The sequence below is a fragment of the Pelecanus crispus genome, chromosome 5 (genome assembly GCF_030463565.1).
Source record: "Pelecanus crispus isolate bPelCri1 chromosome 5, bPelCri1.pri, whole genome shotgun sequence".
NCBI classification, from domain to species: domain Eukaryota; kingdom Metazoa; phylum Chordata; class Aves; order Pelecaniformes; family Pelecanidae; genus Pelecanus; species Pelecanus crispus.
In genome coordinates, this window is record NC_134647.1 from 33,457,221 (window position 1) to 33,475,389 (window position 18,169).

An 18,169-nucleotide genomic window follows, 5' to 3' on the forward strand; every position below is an offset into this window, starting at 1 on the left:
GTCATATTTTTCTTTAATGAGACAGCAAATAGTCTAGCCATCAGGTACAGGTGTCTTTCCCTTGCTGGATTTACTGCTATTAACTTTTTCATTACAGATCACATACAAAGCAAGCTAATTAGCTTGTTGAGGGAGGAAGAAGTAGGAAAGAAAAAAGAGAAGTGCAAGTGTTCCGCTAAAGGAAACACATGAAAGCAAGGTGGCAGGAGGAATGAAGGAAACTGGGTAACCTCTGTAGATGACACATGCTGTTGTGCAGTTTGTAGTATGGAACAGTTCAGAGGAAGTGTGTGTATTAGTATGGCATTGAACTCAACTCTGTAAGTATTAAAGTCCTGTTTGCAGATAATTGAATTTACTGTTTCTGAAGACATCTGTGTATTTATGGGGCCTTACTTATAGGTAGTAGGCTGAGATGTGTTCTATCAGGAACAGCCACAGATAACCTATTTTCAAACATGTGAAGCTCAGGAATCCATCGGTCATCAAGAAGAAAAAGTTCTAATCAACATTTTTTTCCTGATAACATGGTACAAGAAGTGTCAAAAAGCTAGATCATCAGCTGTTTTGAACTGACAGGGTTCCTCTGAAATTTCTTTTACTGTTAAGTATTAGCTGCAGTTTCTAGCATTATTAGCCATGAAAAAAAAAAAAAACCAACTTAGCTGTCTCTGGTCCTATGAAGGGATTGTATTCTTGCTATATACAAGATCCAGTCCTACAAACCCGTATTCACTTTGGCAATGTCTGCATGCTTGTGCTGGGTGGCCCATTTTACATTTTGTGCTGAATTTCAAGTACAGCTTCTCTTGTGTTAATCCTGTCCACACAATGCTAACAGCAGGTCTGCTGTTCCTGTGTGTAGTGCTGTATAAAGCCCAAACCAAATCAGTGCTGCTTCTGTTGGGAAGTGGGAAAAAAAGGCTCAGTGTCATGTTTTTAAGTGCCCTGCTTTTTCTAATTATTTCTAGCAATAGATCTTCTAGATCTTTTTTTAATTTAGTTTATATGAAAGGGATCGTCAGATCTATTTCTTGAATCAAACATTGTTTTCTTCCACCACCAGCCACATACAGGTATTGAAAAGTATTGTATGCTTATAGAAGTCATTGAGAGAAGGAAATCTGAGGATCCAGAGCTCGTAGCATTGCATTTCAGCCTGTAGAGGAATGTACATGTCAGCATAGTGAGAATATGTAACAAATGTCTGTCCACCATCATGTTATGGAGTATCTGTGGGTAGAAGCAGCAGCTGATAACCTTTCCATCGCTAGGTTCTTTTCAGAAGTGATGGATTGAGAGAAGGTAGTCAGTGACAACAGACTGAATAAGCAGCAGCTCCAGAAACTCTCTGCAAAATAAAGTTTGGGTTGCAATAAAGCTAAGCAATGTAGCTGGGAAGTAAAAGTCTTGGTGAAATAGTTTGTTGTCTTACCATGCTCTCATGTAGTCATAATATGCTTACAGTGTGATTAAGAGATGCTCAAGACTTGAGTCCTGGTTACTTAATATGTGCGTTTTACAATGTGGAGAGTCCAGCACTTGGTATAAATGCTGCCAACTTTTGCGTGTGCTGAAAGTCGAATTTTATGTGAGCTAGAAATTCTTGTATGTCCATTTGGATATAAGCATTGTTGTTAGGTCAACAGAATTGCTCAGTTAAGGAAGAACCTGCAGGTCCTGACCCATAATTTTTAGGTCTGATAAACCTCTGTAGGTGATTAGAAATCCTGTTTGCATTTTGAATTTTTATGTAAAGCTTGTGGTAAATAGACCATGTTTTGACTGTGTGTATGAACTGAGCTGTAAGGAGGAAGTTGGACCAGCAGCTCCTCCACCTCCTAAGTCCCTGGAGGCACTGTCAGCCAGACACTTTTCCTTTGAAGGGTAGTTCTGAGGTGCCTCCTCTTTGTTCTGGGAGGATGATAGTAAATAAATGTTGACCTGCAACTGTAGCAAATTTAAAAAGAAATAAATAATCCTTTTTGTCTGAGCAGGCTTACAGGATGGATTTCTGATCTTTGTGCATAGGGATAAGTGGGTATTTTATCTCGCAGTAATGGAATACCTTGACCCTCAAGGAATCATGCTGTATGTCTCAAAACCTTATAGAAAATACTGCAGTTTTGTATTTTAGAACTACTGACATATTGTTAAACCAAGTCAGAGGAATTCAACTGCCAAGACTTTCATGCACATCCTCTGGTCTGTCTGAACTGGCTGCTATAATTTCTGCCTGCCTCTCTGCAGCCATTTCTGTCTGCCTGTGGCGATTTCTGTACCCAGAAGTAAACCCTCATCAACCTCACACAGAAGAGTTATCCCAATGGAGAAGGAAAACAAAGAGATTGTTCCAGATAGGGAAAATCCCACAGGATCAAGGGCAGCCATAATTATAGCTGTTCTGCTGGGTTGGAAGAATGCAGAGGAACAACAGTGGAGGTCAGGCTTCGGTTAAACATAATACTCTTTTGTTTGCAATAAATGCAGTTTAGCAAGCAAAACTTTATTCAGTGGGACCAGAAACATGGTCCAGCATTCATCTTTTCCTGTGTTCCCATGTAAAGTGGTTCAAGCTTCCTTCAGGTATGTGTCATGCAACTTCTTCCAGAGTCTGACAAGAATCATCCTAGTAGTGAATGTCTCAGTAACCCTTTTTCATAGCTGATTATATTGAAATAGTAGCGGAAATATAAGCTGCAGAATTAGGTAAGTTACTTCCTCCCCCCCGCCCCCTGCCGCCCGTCGTGAAGTAACAGAAGGTCCCAACACACAAAGGGGAGATAACTGGATGCTCTATTCTTAATTTCTTGTTGAAGTATTTCTGAAGACAGATCATTGAATGGTGGATCCTACTCATATAGAATGAGCTTTCAAGAGTACACTGAACAGCATATTAATAGCATGGTTACCCATACTTACATCTCCACTGCTACTGGAATGCCAGAACACCTGTAGGGCTAACGCAGAATCTAAACTTTAAGAGCTTGTATTTTACAGTATTTTGTCTCATCTTCAAGTTGTGTCTGTTTATTCTTTTATTTTACCAGGATCAAGGGTATTTTTGGATTGGCATACTGATAGTAAAAGGTTTGACAGGTTACACAAAAAGCAAAATCTTATTAGTGAGGCTCTGCAGGAGTTAATAAAAGATGCAGTACTCTTAAACATTTTCATCAGTGGTTTGAAAGCCAGGGTTCCTACTGATTTCATCTATGGATGATATGAGAATTAGTGGAATGAATAAAAGCAATTGAAGATCCGTATAGGATGATTTAGCAAGCTAGGCAGAGCCAAATAAAATTAATTTTGATACTGCTGACTTCAGAATGAAAGGCATGTAGGCCATGTGTCCTGCACTTCAACATCAACTTGCTATGTAACCTGTGATGAGGAGCCATAATGCATTTCTTGGATATATAAGCAGAGGAGCACCTTGTAGGACCATGGGAATGATCCTCCCAACCCTGCCCCCCCATTCAGCTTTGGTGAGGGTGATGCTGGGGTACTGGGTATAGTTCTGGAGTCCATAAGTCAACATTCATTTTGTGAAGGGGAGAAGGGGCAGCAAAGAGCACAATAATAACCAGAATAGATGATCTGATGATTTCTTTTCTCCTCCATCTTGTAAGAATCAACTCAGAGCAAAATGCACAGTTACCTTACAGCAAATAGGGTTGTATTATAATCCAGAAAAATATATTCTGAGCCTCTACCCTGATTCTCTGCAATCCTGTTTTTGGCTGTGAGGGAGTGGCGGGACACTTGTAACCTATCTGTTCTCTTTGCCCTTGCCTAAGGTTAGGAAAGGTAGTACAAGGCGTGTCGCCTTGCCACGGCTGCTACGCAAGGGCTCTTAGCACATGTTCACCTGTGCTGTTCTCCTTTCTATCACAGTTACATTAGGGGTAAGTAGTTAATTTGAGAATTATTGCTTCCGTATGAAAAAAACCCCAAACTATTCAAACTTCCTAAAAAGGATGCCACTGTTTAAATTATTATGTCAGCACAAAATATGTTAATGCATTCATCAAAATATGCTACTTTCTGTCTGAGAAGCAAAAAAAATCAGTTGCTTTAACTATTTCATAGATTAACAACATATAATACTTTTAGTACCACCTCTGTGTGTAAGGCTGTAGAGAGAGGTCCCATTTTCATATGATTAAATAATTCAAGAATAAAACATATATGTAATTATTTTTTGATTTGAAACCTACAAATCTGCTGAAAAATAATAATTAACCCTGTTATGTTTAAATGAACTTCAGAGATCAGTACCGATCTCATTTCTTTTCCTCTGGACCCATACAAAACTTACAGAAGTGGCTTTGTGTGAACTGTGGCTTGTGAATACTTAGACATTTCTTCCCAATAGTGACCATGGACATCTCACTGTAACAGCTGGAAAAAATGAGCTGTTGTTTTTTTGATGACTGAGTAATAATCTAGTTAATTTTTTTTTTTAAAGGCAGCTTTTACCAGCTTTTTAGTTAAAAACTCTATTCAGACTTTCTTTGAGACAGATTTCCAGTTTTCTACAGGTTGAGAGAAAATATATTTCAGTTAACGGTTGTTGTGTGCTTTTACGGCAAAGATGTATCAGGGAACTGCCCAAAATCGGACTCCATGAACAGAAGTGAACTATGACTCCCTGTGTGCACGTGTTCCTTTCATAGTCTCTCTTTTGCCTAGGGTCAATCATGAAGAGTTTAATGCAATTTTTGTTTTATTTTCCAGCTGAAATAAAGATCTGTTTTAAATACTACCATGGTGTTAGTGGAGCGCTCCGAGCTACTACTCCATGTATCACTGTGAAAAACCCTGCTGTGATGGTAAGTTTAGCCTAGTTGTTCATTGTATAAGATGATAATATTAACTGTCAGACAAACCTATTAAGTCTCCTAGTTTTACCACTAACTGCAATTTTTGAAAAAAAACTATATTGCCTGACAAAAATAATTCAAATTGGGAAATGCTTTTCTTGGTTTTATATTTTTCATGGTAAAATGACAGTAAAAATCGCTGAGCTTAACTGAAATCTTTTATGCTAACAGCTTGATTTTGCTTGCTTTCAATTTTGTGGCTTACAGTTTGATGTAATTTAACACCATAGTAGAAATTTTTCACACTGGTTATCTGACTCAAACAATCCTTATTAAAAGTCTGAATTTATTCCTATTATTTGTTAATATTAAAACTGAAATTGTTGCTGAGATAGCAATTATTAGTATAAAAATAAGACGGCACAAAACTCTGCTCTTGCAAAAATTACTGATTGGGTTTTTTTTGGGGTGTTCATATACCATTGAAATTTAGATAATTCTCTGACTATTGAGAATTATTGCTGCCTTACTATGCTTTCATTATGAGACTTATTCTTTTGAAATACTAAAAGTTTTAGAGGAGTTTTTTTAGTTGTTTAAATACGTATTGGAAGAAGAGCCTTCCAAACTTGTATCCAAGTACTTTTGATGGAAATAATTTATGTAATAGGCTAGCTCTTCAGTTGACATGAAGTTTCACAGCACATTTGATTCATTGATATTATCTGACAAATATTTAGGATCACATCTGTCAGGATGTTGTTTTGACAGCTGCAGTGTTGAAGATACTCTAGAGCACAAGTTATTCAGACTGAATAGCTTTTATTCTGATCCTGCACTTTTTCAGTGTGGTGTATTATATACAAGTGCATGTTATGGCTATATGATACTGCAGGAGCTATACCAGACTTTATATCTCATTATACTAAATGTTTTTTCTTAGAATTACAGACCTAGGTGATAGCATCATTTAATTGTCAGATCATTGTCAGATCTGACTAGGAATAATACCATGTCACAGCAGGCATATGAACTCTTGATATTTTACAGAAGAAAATGTGTTACAGTTAATGAGCTTGACAGCCACTGTCTTTCATATCAATTTATAAACTACAGACTGTAAGGTAGCCTGACTTTGAACAAAGGAAAAAATGCATCTCAAAGGAACCCTTAAAATGGGCTATGTGCTGCATATATTGTTACTGAGAAGCAGAATGATTATATTGGATGGAGAAACCATTTGAACTTGTATGTTTTCTTGACCTTGTCATACTATGGACAATATTTTTGCACAAAAGGACATCTGAACTTCTGTCTTTGAGTATGCATTTATTTACTTGGGAGCTACCTGAGGGCCTGTCTTTCAGAGTCATTAGTCAATCTTGAGGGGTTAACTGGCTGTCGCTATTTAAATTTCTTTCCTTTGAAAGGTAGCACAGGGTCCTGGGCATTCTACAGAATTTACACTCCTGCTAGAAGGTGTAATTTTATATAAACGTTTTTGTTTTGCGCTAACACTACAGACTTCCAGTAATAGTGAGCTGTTAGTTTCCCTGATGAGAATGTCATATGACAGTTCAGATGAGACTGCCTAAAAATACCATGTTGGGTTAGTTACACATAAGTATACCTATTATTATATAGAATCATAGAATCGTTTAGGTTGGAAAAGACCTTTAAGATCATCCAGTCCAACCATTAACCTAACACTACCAAGTCCACCACTAAACCAGTTAAGGGTAGAGTCATAATTTCATGTTTCCTGGCTTGGTGGCTGGATTATTTTTTAATGAAAGTAAAAACTAGGAATCATTAAGGTTGGAAAGGATCTCTAAGATCATCAGTCCAACCATCAACCCAACACCACCATGTCCACTAAATCATGTCCCAGAGTGCCACATCTACCCATTTTTTGAACACTTCCAGGGATGGTGACTCCACCACCTCTCTGGGCAGCCTGTTCCAATGCTTGACTACTCTTTCCATGAAGAAATTTTTCCTAATATCCAATCTAAACCTGCCCTGATGCGGCTTGAGCCCGTTTCCTCTTGTCCTATCGCTAACTGCTTGGGAGAAGAGACCAACACTCACCTCACTACAACCTCCTTTCAGGTGGTTGTAGAGAGCAATAAGGTCTCCCCTCAGCCTCCTCTTCTCCAGGCTAAACAACCCCAGTTCCCTCAGCTGCTCCTCATAAGACTTGTGCTCCAGACCCTTCACCAGCTTTATTGCCCTTCTCTGAACACACTCCAGCACCTCAATGTCTTTCTTGTATTGAGGGGCCCAAAACTGGACACAGGGTTCCAGGTGCGGCCTCACCAGCGCTGAATACAGGGACACAATCACTTCCCTGCTCCTGCTGGCCACACCATTCCTGGTACAAGCCAGGATGCTGTTGGCCTTCTTGGCCACCTGGGCACGCTGCTGGCTCATGTTCAGCCGGCTGTCAACCAGCACCCCCAGGTCCTTTTTGGCCAGGCAGCTTTCCAGCCACTCTTCCCCAAGCCTGTAGTGTTGCATGGGGTTGTTGTGACCCAAGTGCAGGACCCGGCACTTGGCCTTGTTAAACCTCATACAGTTGGCCTCGGCCCATCAATCCAGCCTGTCCAGATCCCTCTGCAGGGCCATCCTACCCTCCAGCAGATCAGCACTCCCACCTAGTTTGGTGTATCTGCAAACTTACTGAGGGCGTACTCAATCCTCTCATCCAGATTGTTGATAAATATATTAAACAAGACTGGCCCCAGAACAGAGCCCTGGGGAACACCACTCGTGACTGGTCGCCAACTGGCTTTAACTTCATTCACCACAACTCCCTGGGCTTGACCACCCAGCCAGTTTTTTACCCAGCAAAGAGTATGCCCGTCCAAGCCATGAGCAGCCAGCTTCCTTAGGAGAATGCTGTGGGAAGATGGTATATTAGTATCTCACACCATTTCCATGGTTTTGGTGTTGAGCTTAAGCACTGTGTAGTAGAGAATACTTTGTTCTCTTGGCACTGGTCATGTCTGTTGGTACAGAAGTGCTGTTCATTGAAGTGGTTAAGAGAGTCACAAACGCCCACCCTCTTTTTTTAAGCTGCAATAAGTTACCTGATTACTTGGATCATTCTGTGTTTTCACATTACATGGTTTGGTGGGAGATATGTTTCTGGTTTTCACCATATTGATGGCATATCACAACAGGCGTTTCAGTCCATCTTATTTTTGGATAAGCAACTAACATCCTGTTGTGTTTGTTTGAACAGTGGAAATGCAAGGGCTGATCTAGCATTGAGAAACACTGTGTTACACCAGATGAGTTAGCCTTTGTAAGTGCAAATATCTAAGCATGTATGCTAGGTTGAAATTTTGTACTTGGCACAGAAAAATTGAAATTGCTGTTAAGATCATAATGGAACAGGAAAAGGGTATATAGTGAAACCATGGAAATGCTAGGGAACACTTACAATTAATTTTATTATAGCTGAATTATGGGCAAATCCTATTTTCTAGAAAATGAAGTACTGATTAGCAATGTAAACAGTATTATTCAGAGTCAGTGATGTAGCAGAAAAATAGATATAGAATGAGGAATTTTGTTGCTGAAAAGCGTTTTTAACAAGAAAACAGTGCATGTTAGAATAAGCCCCAAAGCGTACACTGAAATACATAGCGTTCCTCTGGCCCTGCCTGGCCAGCGTCACCATCCCAGGGGGATGTGCCCCTTGCTGCTTCCAGGGAATCTGTCTCTAGAAGAGGGGACTCTGATCCGGCTGGAATTAGCCTATTGATGCCCTTGTAATTTCACTACCAGCTGTCACCGCTTACGTGTCCATACAAAGTCACTGGTGTAGTGATGTCATGCTGGGTGGGAAAGTGGTAGTTTCGAGCATTCTGGTGAGAAACGTCTTGCCCTGAAAATGGAGGTGCATCGTGAAGCCAGCAGTGAGGGAAGGGGATGGGCTGGTTGGTGGGTGGCAGTGTGTGCTGGCACAGTGTGTTCCCTCACAAGACCGCTGAGGCCCATGGGGACATCAGGCATCAACGTCATGGCTGTTTCTTTGTCGCTTTGTTTGACTGCTTGTTACATACAGAGCACTAGAGTTTTGCAACAGGAGAAATTTCGTGTGTTTGCTAATTCTGATGAAATTCCAATGAGCTTGCTGATCATCGTGGGAAGTATTTGAAAGCTAATGATATTAACTAGCTTAAAGCAATATAAAAAGGCATGATTATGGTTTTGGTTAATGCAAAGCTGGTTCCTTGTGGCTACCATGGTTCCAGAAATCATTTATAATTCCAGTAACTTCTAGTTCAGCCTTCAAACAACTGTTCAGCTGCTCAAAACTGCTTTACATGCTTCATCTACGCACACAGGTGTGCAAGTTTTTATTCAGCTTATTTTTTTTTAGTCATTCAATAGATAGATGACTTCCTGTTTTATCACTAGTATTAATCCCTGGCACCATGTTTGACTGAAGCTTTTTCATCAGGCTGTGTCACCTCTTCTGCCTGGGAGTGGGTGCAGTGCCTACCTGGAGAAATGTTTGACTTACAGATTGCTTCACTGATGTCTTCATGATAGATTATTCAGCTGGATGCACATCTCTGTCTTGAAAGATGAATTCTTCTGCTAGTTGAAAGACCTAGACATTAATAAGACATTAATACATGAGAAACTTTTTATTTTGAAGTAGTACTTTACCTAACAAGAGATTTCAGTGGAAACCAAACCTGAAAATCTGAAGCATAAGCTTTTAGACCACATTCATATTTAGATATATGATGCATTTTTCTGTTTAAAAGGAGCTTTTGTTCATTGATCTGAAGGCTTTTGTTAGTCTCTCTTTGATCTGTCTGCTTTTTTTGTTGCACAGTAAATTACCTATTTGTGGAAAGTGACAAAAGTTACACATGCTGTCACTGGCCAGCTCGGTGCTTTGGTATGTACTACCAAACCATACTGTTGATTTGATTTTACAAAAGGGAAACCTGTAAGAAAATACAGTCTCCTTTTCTCCAATTAATAGTGTCTGCACATGTATTAGCCTATATATGTTCTGTTTGGAAGATTCCAAGTACTGGTGTATTAGCACTGCGTGGCATAAATGATATTTTCCTAGAAACAAATGCCGTAGCTTTGCCTGTCCATGGTAAATAGGCAGTAGTTGGTCAGATTCTTCCCCTGCATACTACCTTACAATTGCATTATCATCCTCAAGCATGTACAAAGCCGATGAAAACTTCTGTGGTGTATTTCATTTTTTTCTTCCTCTTCAGATGGGAGTAGAAGGCACGGATGAAGGTGCTTCCGGAGCCCAGCACTCTCGGAAGTTAGTCAGCTTTACCCTATCAGGTAAAAAACAACACTATTCTGTGTTTCACAAATTATTGTTACCAAAAAAAAAAAAAAAAAAAATTTGCTGTTTTAAATAACTTCAAAAATAGAACACTTTTCTGCATTAGCCTCTGTAGGAGCACACTCTAGTGGCTTGAAGGTTGTCATTTCTTTAGAACTTCTGTTTGTTGAAAACAAGCCAGAATCATAGATCTCCAGGAGTGAAAGAAACGGATTTGATGGATCCCAGCCTGAAAATTTGGAGAGGTTTCCAGTTTGCACAAGGGGTGGTTCCTCTCAGATTGAAGAGTGGAAAACTTAACCTCTAAATAAAATACAAGCTGGTTCCATCACTTCGAGGTAGTAAAAGAGCAATGGTTGCAAATGGTGGTTTAGAAAGGAAAAAATCTTTGCTTGTAACAGAGCTAAACTGTCACTACAGCAAAACAGCCGTAGGGGTACAGCCTACCAGCTTTACTTGTTCTGATTAGCACTTTATTTCACAGGAAGTCTTGTGTGAAACTAAAGCATATTCAGCTTGAGCAAAGACACAAACAATTTGCTTCTGAATCTTGAAGAGACAATGAAAACATGTAGAGATTGTAGGAGTAGAGCAGAAAAACCCCTGCTTTTCGAATGATCTTGCAGCAGTTATCTGGGATAGAACTGATAGCTTGTATAAACTCACATAGGTACTATAAAAATAATTGTTTTGTGAGTTGTGAAAAACCTGTTGTGTTTAATAGGAGGTTGTGAGTCAGCCTGAGTTGTCCCCTAAATTCACTTTGACAGTTGTGTTGACTGATAGGTCTGTAAAGTATTTCCTAGAACATTTTTTGGTTGCTCATTTCCTCATTTTGCATGTTCAAAGTTGCTTTTAAAGGCCATTACCCTTTATTTCCTGGTATTTCTACTGTGCGGCTTAATTTTGAACTTTGGGTAGGTTTGGGGTTTTTTTTCCCCTGAATCCACAGGTGTGGCATTTCATTTTAGTGCAGTGAATTTTGCCTGCATATATAAACTGCTTATCTAAATATGTATGTGCCAGTTGCATTAGTGTCATGAAGACTGCTTGCGTGATATTGGAGTACATAATGGAGAAAGACAGAAAAATCTTGTGCTTCAGCAAACCTAAATAGAGAAATATTTTACAGTTAAATTTAAAATCTAGTATTGTATAAAAAAATACCTTTCTTTTTGTTCTTGTTGAAGCTTGCACTATCATTAAAGTCCTTAGGCATGAGAATATGCACCTGAGGAAGTGATTATTTATTGTTGCAAGTTGCAAGGGCTGCAGTACTGAAGTTTCCCTAGGAAGAAAGAAGCGTTTTCAGAGAACTCTGCCTCCTTTTATGTGAGATAGGTTATCTTCTTCTAAGTTCAGAGAAAGTGTGCATCACAGTCCAGAGCAACCTTGATAATGAGTGTTTGAAGTTATGTTTATCAAAGTCTCAACTTCGGGAAAGTGAGAGTTCACTACATTACCTCCCATACAGTTTTTTATCTTAGCCCCTTCCCCTTTCCCAGAAACAGAACAACTACTGTGTGAGGGTTTTTTTTGTGTGTTTTGGTTTTTCTTTTTAAGTCTGGAAATACCTTACTGAGAAAAACATTTGTGGGTGAGTTACAAGTTCATGCTTTTTGTTTTACAAATGACTGGAGGCTGAAAGGTAAATGTTGATACTTTTCCTCCCTGTATTCTCTTGGGAAAACACTTGACTTCCTGCTTTAACTGTCCTCTGTACACTGGATCCAGTTAACATATGAGTAATTTTAAGTTGCTTTATTTAGTAGCTTATGGTGAATTGATTTCCCGGGTAATATTTTAGGAATGCGCTACTTTGTGAACTAGCTTTAATTTACTCAGTTCCTTTTTCCTTCCTTCTTGTTTTGCTTTATAGATATTAGAGCAGTTGGACTTAAAAAAGGCATGTTCTTCAACCCTGATCCTTATCTAAAGATGTCCATTCAGCCAGGCAAGAAAAGTACATTTCCTACATTTGCTCATCATGGCCAGGAAAGAAGGTCGACTATCATCAGTAACACAACTAATCCTGTTTGGCACAGAGAGGTAATGTATCCCTTTTGAGAGCTGTCTGCCAGCTGATGCAGTGTACCAGGCTTGTATTTTCTCTTTCTGTATTAGTCCTTACTCTCTGAGGGCTGTGAGCTTATTTTGTAGCTAGTTATTTAAACTGACACAGAAATTGTAGTAATTTTAGGAACCCTGTTGTTGGATAGCAACAGCTATCATCTGCATATTTAAGCTGTGTATTTAAGCTGCACTGCTGTGAGATTTTCATTCCCTTGTCTGCTAACAAGAGTTAAACTCACCCAGCAGCCCTGTAGATTTCTTGAAATTGCAAAAATGAATTAATTAAAATGGATTGTATGTTGTGAAACTCTTTAAGAAGAGGTACAATAAGTCAGCATTTTTGCTCAGTGATTGCAACAACTGTTCATTTGGAAATGATATTCTCATTGTGCATAGCAGGTGGCAAGCTTTCAGTTTTGTCAGGCAGAGAGGATGCTCTTTGGTGTAGCCTCTGTATGCACTGCTGTAGGAAGGAAAGCCCAGGAAGGCATTACAGCACCACTCAGCAAGGCGGAAAAAAAAGGCCGTTTGGCAGAAGCCAGTTTTCCAGATGTGTTTATATTGGGTAAGACAGTCCCACAACTGTCTTTGAGCACAGAAGAGCCAGGCTGTGCCTTTGAAGAGAAATGTTTGTGGGAAACAAGGTGAAAACACTTACACAAGTCCATAACCCTTTCAGGACTGGTGAGCAGCATTCTTGATCTGCGTCTGTTTTCGAATGAGCAGATGCCTGTACTGTGTTTGATGAATGTTAACGTGCTCTTTAGGAGGACTGGAAAATTGAGTGGACTTTGGAAAAGGTTCCCACAAATCGTAATCAAACCAAACAAGCAGGAAAGCAGAACAGAGCGGGGCCAGCATTAGTACTGCTCTGGGGCGCTTGCTTGTGGGAAAGACTGTGGATGTGTGGAAGTCTTAAAATCCTAAAAAAAAAAAAATCAGAGTTCTAATCTCTAAATTGATTCTTCATCTGTCTGTCTGTCCATCCATCTATCCAGTAGATAGAAAGAAGATCTACTCTTATTTTTCCCCTTTTTTCTCCTCCAGTTCTCCTTGGTTTTGAAGCTTATTAGAAAGGTGACAGTGCGTGCACCAGTGAACATTGTATCAGCTTGCTTTAACTGCTTTATCTTCCCCTGTAGCAATTCTTGGATGACAGCAGCTTACGATCCCATTACATATGCTGTCCTAGTGGTGCAGAATGGATCCTGTTTTACATCTAATCCTTTCTGCACAATAACTTGCAATTTTATAGCAAACTGAGGGTGACAAATTTTTAAGTTCTGTTCGTCACAGGAACCCAGCTCCAACAGTTGCCCAGCATGAGAAAGTGATTTTATTCCTGACCCAATTTAATTGCTGGTTTTGAGTATATTTAGCTGATATCTACAGCTGAACTGAAGAGTTGTTCCTTCTTTTGTTCCTTGTTCAATACATCTTTAGCTATCTAGCCAGATGCGTATTAGGCATTGTACTCAGGTTATGATTTGCTCAGAGGTCTTAAAGATGGCAGATAGTAAAAAGTACAACCAGATGATCTCAGCTTTTCTGAGTAGGTTATACCATACATTTTTGTTTGTTTATTTGAAATATCTTAAAATCTAGAGGAAAAATAAAAATCTTAGGTTCCTAAGCTTGCTTTCCTAAGGGAATTTGTTACCACACTGTGTGTATGTGTGTGTGTCTGCCAACATGCCTGCTCATATATTTGCCCTGTACCACTTTTGAATCTTTTGGCCATCTTCAGGCAGACTTGACAAAGCAGCACAGATCTCAAAGATGAAGTATTCATAAACTGCATGAAAATTGATGTTAGGCTGAAGAGAGTAACTGTGATAGTGTTCCCTCATAGGGAACGGTGGAAGACTGATCTTTTATAAATTAGCACCATGTTGTTTAAAGGCCCCAAGTGCAGAAGAAGGTTCTGTTGGAGCTTGCTGAGAAGATTTATGAACTTTGGGGCAAAAATCTGTAGAAAATTCTCCTGTTTCAGTTACAATGCTGCTGAAAATAATGTATACATGTTGCCCTTTTCACTTCTTGTCATGCATACAAAAAATGAATCCAAAACATCGTGTTGGAAGGGAAGTTCTCTAAGCACAGCCTAGAGTGAGATGCTTTCCTCCTTCCTCCTGTGTTGACCTGGCTACTCTTCCATAACCTGGTAGAATACGGTTCTCTTTTTGCTTTCTACTCTCCAAATTGAAGCAAGCACTAGGATACATTGCTTTCTCCTTTCTGACGTAGACCACAAAAGTGCTTTTATCCAGTGCAGTTTCTTACTGAGCAATTATTTTCAAAGAACAGTGAAAGGGCATAGGTTTCCTGAGAGGCTAGTTACCTATGCAAAAATACAGTGCTTAATAAATGATGCTGACATTATTTTGCAATATGGAAACTGCTGTCATCAATCATTGCTTTTGGAGTTCACTGCACACTAGTAGTAATTATGTACATACTTTCTGCATAAAGGTGTATTGATATGGTGTCAAATATGTTCTTTCCTTCCAGAAATATTCTTTTGTTGCACTTCTAACAGATGTCCTGGAAATTGAGGTTAAAGACAAATTTGCCAAGAGTCGTCCGATCATCAAGCGCTTTCTTGGGAAGTTAACCATACCAGTTCAGAGACTACTGGAGAGACATGCAATTGGGTAAATTAATACATTTCTTAGTGCTAACTTTTGTTGATCAGGGAGACTCAGCATCTAGGATACTGGCTCAGAGCAGCCTTTCTGGCTTCCTGGCACAGACCAGCAAATTCCTACTGCATCTGTAGTAAGACATTTAGCAGAAATTTTAATAGCCTTATTGCCTGACTGGAAGATGTCAGTGTTTCAAACCCTGTTCTGAATACCTGTACCCATGTTTGTGTATATGTGTGTCTATAATTTGTTTTCAGCTTAATTTCTTTACACAAAAAATGTTACCCTCACAAAAAATGTTACCCTCTGGCTAGCTAGTCAAGAAGCAAGGCGTTATCACAATACTATGTGATCGTGTGCAAATTTTTTAGAAGAAGCAGATTTCATTGTCTCATTTCTTTTGCAGTTCAAGTATTTTTAATTGTCAGTTTAATAATCAGAGATTTAATATCTGTTCAGCTAATTAGCCAGAACTGCAAGGCTGTGACTCCTTATTTTTCAGGGTGCTGGTGGTACTACACAATTAAAATTGCCTTTTGCTATGAATAGCGCACTGATGGGACTCAAAATTCACCTGTTGTGCTATTTTAAAAAATTTCTGTTCATTTTTTGATAGCTAACTGCTACGGTATAAAGACGCAAGTCACTTAGAAACTTTTAAGATGTTTTATACTTGATGATGGTTACTGGAGGGGACCATAACATAGTCAAGTGAATGAACCAATGAGGCCTTCGTACAACCATATGCACTGAGAAGAGCCTGAGACTTGGTAATTAGGCAGTGATGCATTGCAGGTGTGAAGCAAATGTCTGGAGGTCTGCAAGAGATGCACTGGTGTGTGCAAAAATATAATTTTACACTTAAAACAGAGCAGTAATTGTAGAGTATATTATTTTGTTAGTATCTTTTTACATATATATGCTATATTTGACAAATTAGAAAAAATAATTCCTTGAAAGACAATGGGAGGAACTGAATAATTCAAGCGTTTTGTATAGGACCTAACTCAGTCTGCTAAAGTTAATGTGTCTCCTTTAACTTTAAAAGGCCACTGGATGAGGCCCATGAGGAATGATGGTGAAAAACGTGTATATTCTTCCCTGAAAGTTTAAGGGCATGGCAGTATCATCACGCTTTTGCACAGAAAGCAGGATATAAATGACTGGCTTCCTCTTTCACAGATTTTCCCATCACAGTAACAAGTTGCATAGATGGAGAAAATCAAATTCAGTTTGAAAAAAGTTTTCAGCTTTAAGTTTCCAAAGTGGCAGTTACACTGGTAAGTAAAGTAAGAATAGAGTTGGAAGAGTAGCTTAAAATGTTGATGATGTCTTCTGATACAGAATTTATTTAACAAAAAAAAAAGCCTTCCCATTTGTTTTGTTGTGGTATCCAAGAGCAGTTCAGATGTATACACAATCTAACTTTTCTAAGAAATGCTTCATCTTTGAGTTTCAAAAAATTGTGATAAGTTGAGCAAGAAGCTTTTTCTAATAAATTTGCACACTGCTAGACACTCAAAAATAGCACCGTGATACAGACTGGTTTCAAAACCTAGTTCAGGGTGTTCATTTCCATGCTAAACCCCAAAATGTTTTTCTGCTCTGGGGTTCTTAGTGCTGTGAGGTCTGTAAATTACCTGTTTGCTGTGTTCATCAGTTCTTGTTTTTTCAAACTGATATGCTGGAAGACATTTTCTGTTTTCTTCTCCATACTTCAGTTCTGTATATTTAATATATCAAATCTTTTTAGGAAAGGAAGGGCTGTATAATAAATATGTAGCAAGAATATAGGTAAGTATTCAGTTTGGTTTTGCCATACTGCTGTGAGAACTGACATTAATCAGTCTTGCAGACATTTTTGCCTCTTCATCTGTAGTTTATTTGTCCATTTACAGTTTTTGCATGCCAATCAGTTGTCAGAGTTCCTTTTTCCTAGACACTGTAAAGACAGACAACATTTCACCATAAGTTTTGTGAAGGAAAGGAATGGTTAGTATAGATGTGAAGTAGAAATGCACCAAACGTACAATCAACTGCTAATTCTCTTTTATTTTGTTTTCAGTCAAGCAACTAAAACATCTTCACTTTCTTCTTTTTCATTTTGGTGATGTCAAGGACAATTGAAATCCTCTATTAGGTTAACATGTGAACTTGAAAAATTACATGAACAAAGTCCAAGGACTTACAGTACACCATATGCTTAACTTGCCCGCCCCTGTATTAATGATCAGTATTTCTGAATGAAAAGGTGAAGTCCAGAACCAGCTGTTTTTAGACAGACTGCACTAAAATTCTGCCCCACTTTTAGCTGTTGGTGTAGCTCACAAGTTTGTGCAACAAAATGGCCGTGGCTTTAAATTTAATGGAAAATATGATAAATGAGCATGAGAATCATCTAGTATTGATTCAACTGAATACAGAGCAGACATTACTAACGTCGTGGCTTTCTCTAATCTTGAATGGCCTAGAGTAATATAAACCTTATGCAAAAACTGTAGAAATCTCAAATGGCAATATTCTGAGGACACCCCAAGTCTAGCTGAGAATTGTAATTGGAGTACAGAGTGATGAATCTGTGACAGATGCTGGAGACACTACTATAATAATTTGATGTACTGAGGCCCATAGAGCAACATGGGGAGGCTGCTTTGCCTTACATTGTCCGCTCAAGCCTTTTTTTTTTGCTAGAAGTTAATTTTTGGATGCAAACTGCTGCAGCTTATTTCAGTAATGACCTTGTATTCATTTTAGTCTGTCACTCATATTGCAGTAAGAGTGCTCCCACTAAGGGAGAGGTGTTTATACTAGTATAAATTTATTTGCATAAATAGCGATTAATTTCCTGTGGAGGTTTTCAGCAGCCCCCTCCTCTCCCTTCAGCTGTCCCAGCTGTGCTGAGGGGGCTGGGGCTGTGAATTCTGGCTGTTCCTAATAAGAACATACAGCCTAGGATCTGATCCTAACTCTCAAGCTGATACAAGTGCTTAATCAAGTCTGAGTCCCACTGAATTCAATAATCCTTAAGAATGTATTTGAAGTTAAATCTGAGCCTTAATAGCTTTTCTAAATAGGAACACAGAAGTGCTTTAATGAATGAGAACTAAAATGTGAAGAAACTAGCTGGGAATTTTGTACATATGAAAAAGCCACAAGGGGGCAGAAGGTTTTAAAAAATGGAAGGTTTTGTTAATTATAAAACATATTTTGGTTTGGGGAAAGGGGGAGGTTAGGGAAAAGGGGTTCTTTTGCAGTTTGATTTCTTTAGGGCTTAAGAAGAGATT

General features: G+C 38.9%; 1 protein-coding gene across 1 annotated transcript in view; it reads left to right on the forward strand.

The window, feature by feature from the left end:
- HECW2 (HECT, C2 and WW domain containing E3 ubiquitin protein ligase 2) overlaps window positions 1-18,169 on the forward strand; it is a 114,205-nt gene that overhangs the window by 41,982 nt on the left and 54,054 nt on the right. The window contains exons 3-6 of the mRNA XM_075711711.1: window positions 4,741-4,835; window positions 10,088-10,163; window positions 12,047-12,216; window positions 14,752-14,894. Of these exons, the coding sequence (XP_075567826.1) occupies window positions 4,741-4,835; window positions 10,088-10,163; window positions 12,047-12,216; window positions 14,752-14,894 (484 nt within the window). The remainder of the gene's footprint in view (window positions 1-4,740; window positions 4,836-10,087; window positions 10,164-12,046; window positions 12,217-14,751; window positions 14,895-18,169) is intronic.